We start from the raw sequence: 17,303 nt of genomic DNA, 5'->3' as shown, positions 1-17,303 counted from the left end.
TAGGATTTTATTACATCTATGAATACATTCCAGCATGCAATAGTCAAAGATTAACATCTTGTTATCAAGTACTCTATATGTATATTAGACTCATTTCAGCATGTGGTAGGCACAGCTTTACATTTTTGGTAGTAGGTTTATAAGCAGTACAATGCTAGATATTAACATCTTGTTATCAGGACTATATACAATTATGTTAGAGTCATTTTCATTTCAGCATGTAGTTGGCAGAGTTTTACATTAATGGTAGTAGGTATATATGTAGTACATTGACAGTAGTATAGTATTGTGAAAAACAGTACAAAAGTTTTTGTAGCAGTGGTGGTAGTACAGTGTATATCTAGTACTTTGTCAGATTAGAAGTAGTAAGGTATCTGAGAGAAAAGGAACAAGATGTTTTAGTAGTTCACTCAGAAAGTCCATGTGCTTGGGGTAGACAGGTCTTACCTGCTTAACTAGAGGAAGTAATAGGTGATTATTAGCAGATACATTCATGCATTCCTGCAACAGTGCAGTGGTTTGGTTTAACCTGGGGAGACACAGGAGGAGAGTCAGTTGTTTACATAGTGGCTTTTGAGGAGTTTTTTTTAAATTGGAGGGGAGAGGTTGTAGCAGTGATGTGATCTGGGAGTTGATTCCAAACTTTGGCTATGGTGCAGGCAAAGAGAGACTTACCTGCATCATTTTTATGTTTGATGACATTTAAAAGGTTTTGGCTACTGGATCTTAAGGTTCTGGTGGTTGTGTAGGGCTGAATTAGTTGCTGTAGTGATGGGATTTTGTCAGGCAGGTAGTACAGTCTGTGTGCTGTATAGAGTTGAAGTATCAGCTGATGGGGCAACTCAAGCCATCTGAGTTGCTTTAGAGCAAGACAGTGATGGGATCTATGAGAGGCCTCAGTAGCGAACTTGGCAATCTTGTTGAACAAGATTCCATTTTGGTGAGTTCGGAGTGGCGAAGATTTGTCATTATAGGGGTGGCATACAGCAGGACGGATAAGAGAAGGGTCCTTGCAAGGAGTGGGCTGAGATCTAAAACCTGATGTGCACCCACTCCCACTGGGAACCAATCAATGATTCCAAGCATTCTGAACTAAATGCTATTATTTATTTCCCTATTTTTATTAGTAAAAAGCTGGAACAAATTGCCATTGAATTAGGTTTTATTTCACCATGCTTCTAGGTTCTACAACTACGCCTTTTGTCTCATTTTCATATATTTTAATTTAAGCCAATATGGCCTCCTGGACTATGCCTTTTGTCTCACTTTTATATATTTTAATTTAAGCCAATATGGCCTCCTGCAATTTGTCAAAGTAAATTCGCTGTTGAATACAGTTTAATGGTACTCTTGTTGGTGAATTCCATCTTGCATCTGGTAAGTAAAATTTGCTGTTATTTCTGTTTTGTTATTTTATTTCTTTACTTGTGGAGCAAATAGATAACTATGCAGTTGTCCTTTAAATCACAATTCAGCAAGTCTTTCTGATGTTCCTAATCATGGTTTTTGTCTTAGCCATCTTGCACATCATTATGTGCCCTAGTAAGCCATGCTGTCGGTAACATTTGCTCAGTTTTCTTCCTTGATTTTGGCAACAGTCTACTGTCTGTCATATAATAAAAATGCTGCATTGGGATGTTCTGAACTAAGTGACTTGTTTATCAGTCTTGCATCTTTACTTGTAAAATAAGTCACTTGAAAGTTCTATTTATTTTTCAATGCTTGGTTAATAAGGTTAAGGGCACAGCTTATAATTCATCTCATAAAAGATTTGTAAAATGATCAGTGAGCTTAAATTTCTGTCTGAGAACACGGAATGTAGTTTTATATTTTAATGTGTTTTCTCTACAATGATGGAGTGGAAACCAATAAAGGTAAAGTTATGACTAATACAAATGTGAACGTGTCCAAGGCTGGATGTATAACAAAAAAGAATGTTGATTCTTGCTATAGTGTCTAATGAAGCTGCTTCCAGTGGAGACATAACTAACTGTTCCTCTTAGGAGCTGATGGTAATGCAGCAAGCCAGATGCTACTCATAGCTGATCTGCTACTGAAAGTGGAAGTTTTCAAACATTTCCCAAGTTTCTGTAGAATAATTATGTTACAATGAGCAGAGCAAATACTACATATGAATGTTACTAGACAAAATCACTATTTTTTTCTGCTAGAAATGTATTTATTACGTGGAGGCATGAAAACTGGAATGGGACTGAGTGCAGTCACAAATTATTTACTGTATTGCAGGCTTCCTTTTCTCTACAGACAGAAATAATGAAGTTTATATTGCTAGTTGGTTTCAGTGCTCATTCTTTGCTCTAGCATAACAGGGACTTTAGTGTCCTTTTTTCATCTCACACAAATCCAGCAGCATTATAAAGTTAAGGTGAAGCTGGAAAATGAGAACATTGAATGTGCACCACATACAGTAGTAAAGAGTTAACATGCATAGTTACCATATGGTATATACAACTGTAGCTCTGTTTCTAGGCACTTCAGAAACAATGCAGTAGTCACAATAACCGCGGTGCGTGTGGCAGTATGCTTCCATGCAAAGAATACAAATGTAAGTATTTGCAGACAAGGTATTGCTGTGCATGTAGTATTCCAAAATGTTGATGGAGACTGGTGCAAGTATCATTCTGTCTGGCAATACTTTTTGTTCTTGAATGCCTATATGTCTGCTGCAGTTGTGAGCTGTGTAACATGGGAGTGTTGCACATTTGCAGTGCCTTAACAAACAGGCTGTTTAATTGTAGCTGATGTTTACCAGTGGATCTCTGGTAATACTAAAGCATGTGATGTAAAATGGTATGGGCTAGATGTACTTTTAATTTGATTGCAGATTTTTGCAGGTCCTTTTGAGATCACTCAATTTTATTTACATGCCATTTACTCTGCAAGTCTAGGCCCACTTTGTTGTATTTCCTTCACTAGCAGATCTACATCATCACATAAACCTCAACGGGGATTCACAGCACCATTGCAAATATATTTCCATGTAGTTTCAATATATTTAATGATTTTATTATCATAACCAGTCAAAAAGTGTATATTTTAAGGTCAACCTTTATGTGCATTGAAATCTGTGGTTAAGGTGCTATATACAGGCTTTGTCCTTATGTAAAGAAAAAAGTTAGTGTGACTTTTTCATGAAATAAGCAATGAACGTTTTGATTTTAATATTCATCCATTTACAAGCACTGCTCAGTGTATCACATTACTCTGCTTTTACATTAAAGATAATCCTAATCATTTTAATTACTCAAGTAAAGCTCATTCAAGGCAGGAAGATCAGTAGGGACACACAGCATCATGTAGGTATTTTTTTACCTCTCTTCGAGCTTTTCAATTCAGGTAAGCATTCTGGATGTTCTAGAATTTGAGACTTGTTTGTATAGCACTCGTTTTCAGAGTTGAGCAAGGTGCGATTAAAAACTAATTCTGTCACCATATTTGGCATGTTAATATAGCCACTACTCAATATAGTTATAAATTAACTCTCTTCTTTAGAAGTGTTATCTATCTATGTCCCATAAGTCTGTAGCTCAGCTGGTCAGAATTATCTTCGGTGTGAAATTCCTGAATTGAATCCTTGAACTGCTAAAAGAAAGTGGACTCATCATTTCTATAAAAATAACCAGCAATCTACTGACCAGCAATCTACTTGGATTCTCTTCTGTTATCTTGGAGAGACACTTAACCTTTCTTGCTTTTTGTCCTTACATTTGTCATACTGGAATTTTGAAGTACTGTTTCCTTAGAAGAGTTCCATTTCATTTGGTTTCATGCAAGTCATAGTTTGTTGCAAATATTCTGCAGGTAATCATCTTGTAGGAAAAAGTCAGTGGTGATCTGTATTGCAGCAAAACAACCATATTATCTGTTTCCAACACAGTATTGAATAATCTCTTTAACATTAATTAACAGGGTAAGCGACCAGGATTGAGGATCCCTTTCAGCTAAGACCCAGACCACTTGGGCAGAGATGGTATACATATACATATAATTCCTTTCCTGTACACACAAACGTCAGCCTTAAAGTACTGAACAAGTATTTTGAGTACTCCTATTACACAATCTCAACAATCAAAGGAAATCTCATGCAACTATTTTTAGTTTATAAAGGGTTCAAATACAGGTATATTAAAATGTCATGTATTAATTAAAAATAAACAGGTTAATACAATGAAAAATACACAGTTATAATGATATACACGAGAGAGACTATGAGACACTGCTTGATTGATAGCTGCATCCTCGATCTCTGCCAAAGTAGTACAATATGCAGACGACACCACCATTATATGTGCTGCCCCAAATATAAGGACTAAAAACCATACCTAAAAAAAAAAAAAAACTTCACCTTAGCAGAAGCATGGTTCGCCAACATAAAACTTATTCTGAATCCCAAAAAAAAAACAACCTAATCATATTTGGCCCTGGAAGACCACCTCAGCAAAACAATGATCTCACTATAATCTCAAAAGATAACATCACAATCACTCCAAAAGCACACACAAAACTGCTAGGGGTAATTATCGACCACAAGCTCAGATTTGACTTTCACATAGCCCAAACAATCAAGAAAGTAAACAAAAAACTGGGTCTCCTTTATAGAAGCAAACATTTCATGATCAAGGAGACCAAACCTACAAAGTTCAGAGACACTATACAAATCAGTTTTAGATGATATCTGCACAAATAAACCTCAAGAAATCCCACAAAATTTCTAGAAAAAGAGCACTTTTAAAGTAGAAAGCAGTACAAAGATTTTAAATCAATGATTAACAACATCACCATACCCCTTTATAAGCATGAGGCCAATGTAAGTGAAATAATCATATGATGAATTACGGAAAAGTACTGCACTCTGCTTAAAAAAATAGGACCCATTGAGTCAGTGTCTATGAAGTGAAATATAGGGTTTGTTTGTGTCTTTTGGCTTTTCTCGGTTAGGGGTCGCCACAGCGGAACTCCGGTCTGCTAATGATTGGACGTTGATTTTTATGTGCCGAGTTACCAGCCCTGACACACAACCTTCAACGAAGGTACGCCCATTCACGCATGTCTCCATGCAGAAGACGCTCTAGCTGGGAATCGAACCGGACAGCGTCTTACTGTGAGGCGACAACGCTGCCGCAGCACCACCACCGCACAAGTGAAATATAGGGTACAGAACCAAAACTGTAAGCAGAGAACAGCATGTCCACACTTTGGACAATAAGCATGTTACTTTCTGTTTTGGAAAGAAAAGCAGAAGCATATAAGGCTGGCAGGTAGCTTCAATCCACTTTATCTAGAATAACTCTGTAGGATTACTTTTTATTAGTTTTCATAAAAGTTGTTTGTCAACTTTAACTTCCATTATTTATTAAGAAATCGCTGGTTTGTACAAAGTTTCGACTTGTTAATTTGATGTTGCTTTATAGCAGCTTACAGCTGTTAGTGTGTAACTATACACTCTCTCACATACTAGAGGACTGCAAAACTGAATTAGATCTGTAGACTTTGCAAATTTTATGTCTCACTTAGCTGGTGTTAGTTTGTCATTTAAGGTCTTTTACCGCATATTTTACTGAACTGATTACATATGCAAAATCTGAACGTTTTCGGTTTTCTGACCAAATGGTTTACTACCATTTGGTTTTCAAATCAAATTCTAGTATCCTGCAGAGTGCTTTACACTACAATTACAAATTTGTGAATTAGTTAGTTCATAACATTTCAAAACGTAAAGCCTATTATTTCAGCCTATTATTTTAAGTGAACTAGGGCTACTACTTTTAGCTTAAGGTAAAAAGTAAATTAGTTGCGTATATTCATAATCTTTCCTGTTACCTTTATGGTCTTACAGCTATTTAGAACTGAAATGAAAAAGTAAGTGGCTTATCAGAAGAAAATGTGTAGATCTAACAGCTGAAATAACTTAATTGTGAACAGACTGCTTCTTAAAGACATGCGAGTCTGCCTCAGAAGAGATGAGATGATGAAGCATAAGTTATTACTGCTGATCTGTTATTCCTGAATACACATTAAATTGCCATTTAACTGAAATTTAAATAGCAGGTCACACCAAAGTACACTTCTGACAGAAATGTCTAGACAGGAGATTAAAAGGGTATCTCTATAATTTAAATGTAAAGAAATATAACAGGAAAAGTGACAGATCCAAGAAAACAACAATATGAAATGAATGGGACAGTCTCGAAAAAAAATGAGAAGACAGTGGGGAAATATGCTCAACATATAGGGTAGAAGTTTAGATTGGGGAACATTGAAATGGAAGATAATGTAGGATTTGCAGAAGAATGTGGAGCTCCAGGGGAGGATATGATACCTAAAGACAGCAGACAGTCTGACTGCTGAAAAAGAGTACAGTGGGACTAAAATTAACAGACCTAAATGGGAAAAGAAAGGTGGATAATGGCAGAGGTTGTAAGAAAAATAAAAGGTAGTGGTGAGGTACAGATTAAGGTGAAGAGTGAAATTGAGAGATGCAGCCATTAAAGAGGGGGCAAGGATACAGAAGGCATAATGCAGTGACTGCAGCAGACAGCAGTGACATAATAAAAGGAATGAAATCCAGGTGTTTATGCAGAAGGTTACACTACAAAGTCAACAAAAAATAAGTGAGCATGAAGAAGCACCAAACCAGGCGGAAGGGCCCAAAGATGAAAGTAACAGAAGAGTGGAATCAGCTTGTAAGAAGACTGCAGGATAGCACAGAAAAAAGATCAGATTTCCCAAAAAGAGTACATGAGTTTAACTCTCAAGCTTACAAACTACTGGATTTCAGAAAGCTTGCCTGCCTTAATACATTTCCTACTTCCCATGGCAGTATTAATTTTCTATGGATACCATGCACTGATAAGACTCAAAAAATAACAGGTAAATTCAACACAAAACATTTATTGTTAAGTGGAAGTTTATCCCACACTCTTGGAAGGTGCTGTGTAATTTATTTTTTTTTCAATTGATATTTATTTTCATAATAGGCTCCAACAGTGTCTGTTCTCCCAGTTGTGCATTCCAGGCATACTTTCATGTACATATGCATCAGATATTGCCTTAACAACCAGACAGAGGTCACTTATTAAAAAAGAGAATACAAAGACAGTTACTGAAGCATTTCCGAAAAGTTCAAATTTTCAAACACAAAGACTTTTCCCTGTACCTTTTCAAGTGGCTTTTGAAGACTACAAAATGCAGTGCAGTATTCAGTAATTTGTCAGATCAGTAAGGTAAAAAGTAGCAGAATATTCTCAATGGAATATCTAAACATGCCCTTTAGAATTAGATGTCTTACAGACTGATTTTTTGACTTGTGGATACACACTGCTTTGAGTCAAAAGTGATGTCTACTGTTGTCCTTAGTTATTTTCTTACTGTATCATTTTTTATTATTTCACCCTTCATGCTGTAATCTTTTTCTTTCGGCTTTTCCCAGTTAGGGGTCACCACAGCGGATCACCTGTCTGCTCATGATTGGCAGTAGAGTTTTACGGTGTTGAGTTGCCAGCCCGGTGCCCTGCATCCATGGAAGGCACACACACACACACACACACACACACACACACACACACACACACACACACTCACGCCTAGGGCCAATTTACAGTGCCCAATCCACCTAATGCATGTCTTTGGGATGTGGGAGGAAAATGGAGCACCCGGAGGAAACCCATGCGACCATAGGGAGGACATGCAGACTCCACACAGAAGGCACCCCAACCAAGGATCATCATAACTTATATTCTTTAGCCAAACCGCGTGGTTCTACACTATCATTAAAGACATCATTATTACTCAACAGGTGTTCACTTTGGTACACCATCTAGGAAAACTCTGCATCTTTTATTAATGTAATTATGTTATTTAACTTGCAATTATCCACATGTTTGTTTACCCATAGCCCATTTTCGGCTTTCATATCCAAGAAGAAAATTTCTTTAATTTGATTTGATGACTAGGGTAAATTTTGAATGCTATGTAGCAATTCTTTTTTGTGTGTTCTACTTCTTATTAATGTTATGATTCAGTAAAGTTTTTTTGCTGAATTTACCTGTATTTTTGAGTCTTATCAGTGCGTGTGTTCACGAAAGCAGAAGTTAGTATCCTGAGCCGATGTTTTGAAATACAGGAAAATAGACTAGCAATGTCAGGAAAGGATGTTTTATTTATTATTAAGTTTGACATGGTATCATGATCTGTGTTAATTACATACAAATATGGCTAGAAGGAAGAAAGACTCTAGTTCTGTCATTACAACAGTGACATCCCTAGACGGAATCTGCATTATTGGTTCCAAACTGTTTTGGGTCACAAAGGCAGTTACTACTTGAACAAATTTATTTCACACTAAGCAGTTAATTTAGTGTATAATTTGATCATTAACAAAATCTTTCATAAAAATGCTTGCGTCTTGGAGTCTAGTCAAGAACCCACCTGCTCAGCAGGGGGATTTATTTATAGGTTCATAGGTAGGTACTAGGCTATCGGCCCTGGGGCCTATACAAGCCCAGCCAAAAAGGTACCCTGGCCTTTGCCACCCAAGAAAATTATTTTCCTGTGCCACTGTCGAGCAGAGCCACAGAGGTGATCCCCGGAGTGAATTTCCTATTTCCCATCCAATTAAGATTTTTCTTGAAAATTGCTAATGAGGAGCTTTGTTTGATATAGATAGGTAGTTTATTCCAGAGTATGGGAAGTCTCTGGGACAGGAATCTATCCCTCCGGCATGTTCTGTTTATTGTGGTGACAAGGTTTAGGTCCCTAGAACGTGTAGCTCGGAGGGATTGGGATTTCTTTAAGTGGAGCATGTCCAACAGCTCTGGCTTTGACATAAGCTTTGTATTTTAGGCACAGATCACCTCTGAGTAGGCGATATGCGATGGAGTAAAACTGGAGTTTTTTTTACACAGTCTGTGTAGGGCATCTGTTTGACGCCGGTAATCCTCTTTGTGAGGTATTTCTGAGGCCTTTCCAGTTGTTGTAGATGTCTTGTGAGGTACATACCAAAAGGGGTGTTGTACTCTATAATGGGTCTAATGAGTGATGAGGGGAACAATGACCTCTTTTTCTGAAGGAGAAATCTTTTGTGATGAGGTGTGCCACATAGAAGGATTTCCCGACTACTGCGGCGATGTGATTATCAAAGGAGAGACTACTGTCCACCTGTGTCCCAAGGTGTTATCACACTTTTGGTGTTAAGTATACCACCACCTATGCTGTAGTTCATGTGTACAGAGTTTTTACCAAAGGGGATGACAATGCACTTTTTGGCATTGAGCTTGAGACCATGGCTTTGACACCAGGCATCTGTCTCAGTGAGGCCCTTTTGTAGGATGTCCACATCGTTATGAGTTTCGATTATGGCTCCTAGTTTGCAGTCATCTGCAAACTTTGTTAGCCAAAGACCTTCTGTGTCTGGTATCAACTTCTCTAAAGTACAGGCTAACAGGAGAGGACCCTGGACTGAACCCTGTGGTACTCCACTTGTCTGAAGTTGGATTTGGAGTCTGCTACTTTCACAGTGTGGGTTCTGTCAGTGAGCCAGTTGGCAACCCATCTTGTGCCATAGGGATTTATACCTAGTTTAGTGAGTTTATCTATAATTCCAGAGTGGGGGATGGTGTCGAAAGCCTTGGCAAGATCTAGATAGGCTGTGTGAACCACCTTACCCGTGTCTATGACTTCTTTGAAGCAGTCACCAAAGCCGATCAGGTTTAGGAGACATGATCTGCCTTTTACAAACCTGAACTTGGTGGGGTCCAGAGTTTGGAGATTACCAATGTATTTGTTTATAAGTTCCATGATGATACATTCCATGGCCTTGCAGACCAGGCTCGTCAGGCTAATGGGGCGGTAGTTCCTGGAGTCCGTTGTGGCTCACCCTTGTGGAGTGGGATAACCATTGCTGTGCACCATTCAGCAGGCACAAAGCCTGAGGTGAGGTTATGATTGAACATGGTACTTAGGTGGGGTGCCAGTTCATTCTATAGTTCATGCAGAACGCAGCCTGGGTTGTTGTCTGGTCCCATGGATGCTGTGTTCTTGGCTTTGGAGAGTGTCGTTTTTACCTTTGCAGCCGTGATTACAGGAACTTTGCATTCTTCCGGTATAGAGATGGGGTCTTTAGCGGGTGAGAAGGGGGTAAAGTTAGCACTGAACCTATCTGCCAGGATGTTGGCAATATCAGTTGGGTCTGTAGATTTAGTGCCATTGTGCTGTAACTCAGAGCAGATCTGAGTGTTGCCATTGAGATTCTTGACATAGCTATAGAATGCTTTGTGGTTGTCTTTAGAATCAGTGGCGATTTTGTTTTCGTAACTAGCTTTGGAGGATTTTATCAGGGAATCACAGCTTCTTATGGAGGCTGACCAGGCAGCTCCTCCACTCGTGGGATTTTACTCTCTTTTGCAACAGTTTCTTCCTTCTTTTGTACGTTTGTTTATGGCAGGGGACCACCAGATTGTCTTCTTTTTTTTGGAGGATAGCATCTTGGTTCTGTTTGGGATAGCATGATCCATGCACTCATGTAACAGCTTATAAAGTACAATTGTGTAGGATTCAGTAGTCGTAACTGTATTGTCCATCTGCATGGGTATCATGAAGTTCACCACTTCTGTCTTAAGAAGCATGAAGATGGCTTTGGAGAAATTTTTTACCATGGTTTCCTTAATGGGGGGTGGGGTCATGATGTGGATATCTAGGGTAATTAGCTTATGGTCAGATCGGACCAATGAGGCATTGACTTCAGGTGTTGAACACCAGTCACTCATGCTGGTAATGACTAGATTTAGGATATTGTTGCCCCTGGTGGCAGTGCGGATAAGTTGATCAAGGGCATTGGAGTTTATGAATTCCAGAAAGCGTTGAGCGAAGGAGTTGGTACATGAGTAGTTTTCCCAGTTAATGGTGGGGTAGTTGAAATCGCCAATTATTGGGGTGTTTGGTTGAACCCTAATATTTTCCAGTACATCAAGAAAAGAGGAGTGGGAATCCTGGGGCATGGAGGGTGATCTGTAGCAAGCTACAATTTGGATTGCAGTTTTGCCCAGAGTTAGTTACACTTTGATAACCTCGGCTGCATTATGCTGAGCAACTAGCCTGGAGGTGTGGATATCCTTAATGAATATGGACACACCTCCGCCTTTGGTGGTCCGGTCCAGGTTACATGGCCGAAAAGTGTGGTATGAGTTATAGCCTGGTAGTGCAGGGATGCTCTCTGGAGCCTTGAACCAGGTCTCAGTCACTGCACAGATATCAATGTTCTCCATTTTAAGGAGTGCCTCGAGTAACTGCATTTTGAGATTAGCATTGAGTAGCATCACCCTCAGTTTTTGCTTGCCTGTTCCTGTTATGGTGGTGAATTTGTCATTTGAACCTTGCATAAAAAAGGCACTATAGTGGTGGCAGGAATCTTAGCCAGTATCCGGAATCCCAGGGGTGACAGGTGCCGGCCATCTCTGGCAAAGCATTGTGGTCTGTCGACCATGTCATCCCAGGCAAACAGATACTGGATCCCTTTAGAATTGCACCAGAAGCTTAGTCAATTGTTGAAGTCAATCATTTTGTCCTTGTACTGCGGCATCATTCTGGGTGATGGCAGAATGCTACTCAGGGCTAGGGTCACACCTGCCTGGGCTACAAGATCAGAGAGCTCTTCCATGTCTCTTTTCATGTAGTCCAGGAAGGTACGTGTCAGGTCGTTCACACCAACATGGACAATGACAGAGTCATATTTGTACTTGTTGTGGAGTGACCTGAGTGCATGGGTTATGTGGCGGATCCTGGCACCAGACAGGCAGCTGACAGTAACCTTCTCCTTGTTTAGCCTGGTGAGTGGGACATCAGTGTGACTATAGTCACCTATGACTAGTGTGTTGGGTACATTGTTATGCCTTATTGGCTGTGGTTGAGTGGCACACTGAGGCTGTGGGCTACGTGTCATTTGGGTTGTGTTGGGGCAGTGGAGGCTGCTTGCATTTCTGTTTTGGAGGTCTCTGTTGCTTGAGCAGATTATTACTGAGAGCCTCCGTGAATGTTTTTGTGTTTCTATGTGTGGATTTTGGTGGTGTAGATTTAGTGAGACTATGTGATGAGTGTGGTGTGGTGCAAGTGTTTATTTTCTTCTCTTGACTGTTAAGTTCAGTCTTGATTGGAGAGAGCTTTAACTCCAGTTTGGCTAGATAAGTGCATCTCTCACAGGTTGTAGTGTTGGGTGGAAGGAGGAGAGGGTTGTCTGTGTACGTGAGGCAATTTCTACATTTCTCCAAGATGCCCAGATTCATCAGATAGACAAGAGAGAATACTGGGAGCTAACCTCTGGACATGCCTGAATAAAAAACTATTTTCCTCTAAATAACTGAGGAAAGTGAGTACAAGAGCTGTTTTTCTCTAAGCATCTATTTATTTTCTTACTTCAATTTGGACCAATTTCAGCCCAGGCCGGGGCAGTGGGCAATACAAAACACAATGATTAAGTAAAACTGTAAAGTTAGTTATCAACCTACAACACAGAGAGAAAAATGCAGTTGTGACAAAGTAGAGAGCAACATCCAACAAACAGTAAACCAGGATTATCACAGGCAAACACAACAGCAACTTAAACATGCATTTAAGAGGCAGTGTGTGTACAGGAGATGAAGTAAAGACTAAAAGCAGACTAAAAGATGATGTACAGAGGTTTCTATAATACTATAATCAGTACTGCTAATATTAATTACCATATGAGGAATTTCTAGAGATGCCAGGCTGGGAGTGATGCAACCAAAACAGATAGTAAGGACAGCTGGGCATAGAGGAAACAATGACGAAAACATGGAGACAGAATGGGTTAATGATGTGGGCAGGCAGTGAAGGAGGTGAGAACCAATTACTGCAGAAATAATAGAATTTTGACAATTATGAGTCAGGTAATGGAAATTGTGAAGACAAACCTGAAGCATACCTCTCAACTGTCCAGATTTTCTTCTGAATTTGCCCACTGTTTTTGGTCTGCTCCCCATAAAATTTGTGGTTTTCTGGCAAATTACTCTGGAATAAATTCAATAAGTTATGATATATATTTGAATTTCAAGTTTCACATTAGAAAATGCATGTTAGCACAATTCTTGTTATTCTAACAACTTTCTAAGCTAGCACAAATCATGTTATTCTAACAACTTTCTAAGTTAAGGGCAATATTTAAAATAAGCTATTTTGAGGCTTTTGTCCCCCATAATTTTAGGCTTTGTCTAGATTTTTTAGCACTAAGAGGTTGAGAAGTATTGACTGAAACTAGCCTGGAGACTCAGGCTTAGTAGAATAATTGAGGAAGTAATAATAAAGGTGATCACCTAGTGGAAGAGTAGACATATGCTGTGGTGCATCTAGGTAATGCAGCTGAAGTGGCAGCAAGCAAAGATCATGTCAGAGAGATGTGACATGTGGTGTATAAACTGAAAGGACACTAGAAGAAGTGGCACTAACAGGATCTACCTACTTTCTGGGTCTGTTAAAGTACTCCTTCAAGAAGACAGTAATCAACCCATGGAAAGTGCTACCAAAACAAGTGGTGGAGAAGGAATCCATAAAGACACTCAAGACAGCACACAGCAGGTAGAAAAAGTGTGAAGGGATAATCAGGGATAGGGGTAGAATGATGAATACATTTGAAGGACAGGCAAGATATGCTTGCTGTCAAGTAAATGCATTATAACATAAATCACACAAAACAGAAGCAACATATGGAGTTTAGTCAGAATAAGAGGCGACTGAAATATAAAGAGGTGCCAGCCACAAAATCAATAATCATTTAAGCTAGTGTGTATGCTAAAGACAAACTATGTACAGTGTGGGAACATGTGGCATTAGATATCAATAACTAAACAAGTACACCAATATGCTACAGTATAAAGTATAACGGCAAGTTGGAAGGACATAGATTTCACAGGATAATCCACCTCCATCTGGTTCAAACCTATGCGGTCCCCACAGTACTCACTGAGGAGTATCTTGATACCAACATATTATGGTCCTAAGTCCTACACTACACTGGCTGGTATTTATTAGCAGATTATATTTAAAATTCTAGCGATGATTTCCTTATCCATGTATAACTTGGGTCTCCCAAATGCAAACTCATCTGGCTTGTTACCAGCTGGTTCATTCCCTGCATTTAGCCACCCATGGATTGCTGGCACTTCCAGAGGAGTAACTCAGATTATTTGGCGTATATCCACAAATCTGGAATGTGCTACCTATATGACTGAGGGAGTCTCCTGCAGCCAGTAGTTTTAAAAATTCACTAAATATTTATTTATTTACAGCTGACCAGCAGTTAATTCCCACTATTATGTTAACTTCTTGCTTTTACTTGGACTGTGCCAATTATTACTTCATGCATACATTTTTTAGTTTATTTATTCTAGTCTACTTTCAACCAGTTTTGACCTTACCTGCTGATTTTATTTGCCATGTGTTTCTGTTTTCTTTTTTTATACTGTAACTCTGCTAAGTAATACACATATTACTAAACTTGAAATATTAAAAGCCATTCATAAAACCATGCAGCTAAAGTGCAGTAAAGAATCCGTATGGAGGAAAAATTACAAGGACTTAGAATTCTTACTGAATACTAGACAAAGCCATTTGTTTATGTCAAGAAGGTACTGCATAGTCCTTACTTTTTATACAATGTAAAATATTATTTTTCTCTTAATGACAGGAGTAAAAGGTAGTTGTGATCCTTGGGCACTGCAACATGGAAAGCTTCCTGGCTTTGCAGCGTAGAGAGATGGAGCCCTGACTGCAACAAAAGTTCAATTACCAGTCCTAGCACTGGGGGAGTCATGCAGGAAGGAGAACATTGAAATGGTATATTCTGTTCCCCTATCCCAGGGGGTGGGGACGGTTGCTTGCACTTGAGGGTGTACAGAGTTGGTGCAATTTCCTTGGGGGAGACCAGGGAAACATCACTCATGCTTTGAGGCAAGGTTGGTTGAAAGGAAGGAATATTGTTTGTGGAAACAAAGGGATGTCCTCTTCAAACAGCCCACTGCAAGCCCCTGCACAGCACTTTACGGAGTGCATGCAGAGGACAGACCTGTAAAACAACAGAAACTCAAACCACCCCCCAGTGGTTTTCTAAATTATGGCCCCTCTTAGTTGATCCACAACCTAATGATGAGGAAAAACTGGCCAGGACAGGGATGATGTACTCTTCAGGAGTAACAAGAGAAATACTGAAAGCTCTGGCACCAGCTTCTTTGGGTGTCTATCAAATATTTTTGTAACCTGATACCCACAAACTGACAATGAGTCAGTGTCCAATTAAAGGATACTACGAGAAACAATGAGGCTCCAAACTCTCAAATACTAGTCAGCTTAATAGTCTATGATATTATTACATTAGATATTTGTACTCAATCAGCTCTGACAAATTTTCATTGTATAACTATACAATATAAAAATATGTATTTCTAATTATAAGGTTCCACAATCTTGATTCAAGGTTATCAGCACTCCGATCCCAAAAAGAATTCTCCCACTGACAAGTCTGTATATACTGGCTGTATCACAGTTTCTGAAGTTACACACACACAGACACACACACACGCACGCACGCACGCACACACGCACACTACACCTTCAAGATGCCTTCTTACAGAACTGCCAAGTCAGCTGGTCCTTCGATCAATCTTATACAGATCATTTTGAATATCCACAGAAACACATACTCTTTCCACACTTTTAGATGCTTAAAGAAGCTTCAGCAAAGTCTTCTTATTTCTCTGTTGGGGTGTTTTCTTAAAGAATCGTATTTTATGTAGTCATAACATAAGTTAAACATGTTGTCATGCTTTCTAAAATGAAAAGCATGGTAGCTCATCTGTGTCAATGTGTGTGTAATCAATAAAACTTAAGACCGACAGAAGCTTTGCTAAAACAAATGTTAAAGCACTATTCTGTAGCCAAGTATATCAATGTACAAAGGTGCAAATATTCTGAAAACTGTTCACTGAAAAAACTACACTGATCCCATGTTTTGGTTGTGGCTGGTCTGTAGTTATTTTACATATATAGTAGGAAAGAAACAGGAGGGTAACCGTACATGGACAGAGTTTAGGAAAGAAAACAACCAGTTTATGTAAAATTATGTTACTTATGTTTGAATCATGTGCTAAAGGACTGAAATAATTACTATGAGGGACAGTGAAGCCTGTGAAAAAATACACCTGTATATGAAGTATGAATATGCAGATCTTGTGACAAAACCGTATTTTCATAATGCAATATTTTAAAAGAATTACCAGCACCCGTTTTAAAATATGACCAATGCCACTAGGCTCTAACTTGGACTAATGAAAAGACAGGGCAAGCTGAGAAATGAGGACCAGGTTAGGTTGATTAACAGTTCATATGTGAGCTATTTAATCGAAAGACCAACACAGTTTCCAAAATTTATAGACGTGTCAAGTTTATTTACTGTCTAGATTGTTATTACTTTTTAATGGGTAACATTAAATGCTACATTGGCCACACAGAGAGCGTGTGCTGAATATGGGGTTTCATTTGTGAGATGATCAAACATAGAATCACTCTCTTAATTTGTGAAAATGTGGGTGTGTGGTGTATTAATTATTTATTTTTAGGGGGCGGGGTACACACCAACCTCAACAATCTCCTGCCAGTGCGTAATGTGTGTAAACCAAGCTGTTGCAAAATTTTCCATACGCACACACATTGACAAACAGCCCAAAGTCTTCTTATCTTCAAAGAAATAAAATGTACAAAGATAATCCACTGTCAAGATTCTGCAGTCCCCCATAATTAGACTCCACATTCCATTTTAATAGCGACTCCATTCTCTTGATATCACCTCTCGTTGTTTGACAACTCACCAGAAATCTAGTGGAGCTGGTCCCTTGATCAATTGCTGCCACCAACGGCCCAAGCATCATGTTGTTTGATGCAGACATTGTATGCGTTGCTTCCTTGTCTGTACGCGCCAATAACCTTAGACTCCTCCAGAAACAGTGCAAGTGGGCTATCAGGTGCTCATTCCTCTATAAATATACCGGCAACAAAGCGTTTGGCAAGGCCAGTGGCGACGTCATTAACAGAGGCGCGGCAAATTGAAGGCGTACTAGGGGCGCTGTCCACATTTTCGCTACTCTGATTTGTCGGTGATGGTGGGGTCATCGAGTTTGATGGGAGGAGTCTAAATGTTGGCGTAATTTCCAGTAACAAGGATTTAGAAAGAAGTGAAGTGGAAATTAGTAAGTAAGCACACCCAGCAGAATCGGTTAGTAAAT

At 39.1% G+C, this 17,303-nt stretch overlaps 1 protein-coding gene across 3 annotated transcripts in view; it reads right to left on the bottom strand.

The window, feature by feature from the left end:
• Positions 1-17,080, bottom strand: part of GK (glycerol kinase) — a 609,816-nt gene extending 592,736 nt beyond the window's left edge. For all 3 annotated transcript variants that reach the window (XM_044072382.1, XM_044072384.1, XM_044072383.1), the window contains exon 1: positions 16,890-17,080. In XM_044072382.1, the coding sequence (XP_043928317.1) occupies positions 16,890-16,967 (78 nt within the window). In that variant the 5' untranslated portion in view covers positions 16,968-17,080. The remainder of the gene's footprint in view (positions 1-16,889) is intronic.
• Between the last annotated feature and the right edge of the window lie 223 nt (positions 17,081-17,303).

Source organism: Protopterus annectens, chromosome 5.part0 (assembly GCF_019279795.1).
Source record: "Protopterus annectens isolate FY-2018-M chromosome 5.part0, PAN1.0, whole genome shotgun sequence".
NCBI classification, from domain to species: Eukaryota; Metazoa; Chordata; order Ceratodontiformes; family Protopteridae; genus Protopterus; species Protopterus annectens.
The sequence above is the reverse complement of the archived record's forward strand: the minus strand, read 5'-3'. Positions and strand labels throughout refer to the sequence as shown.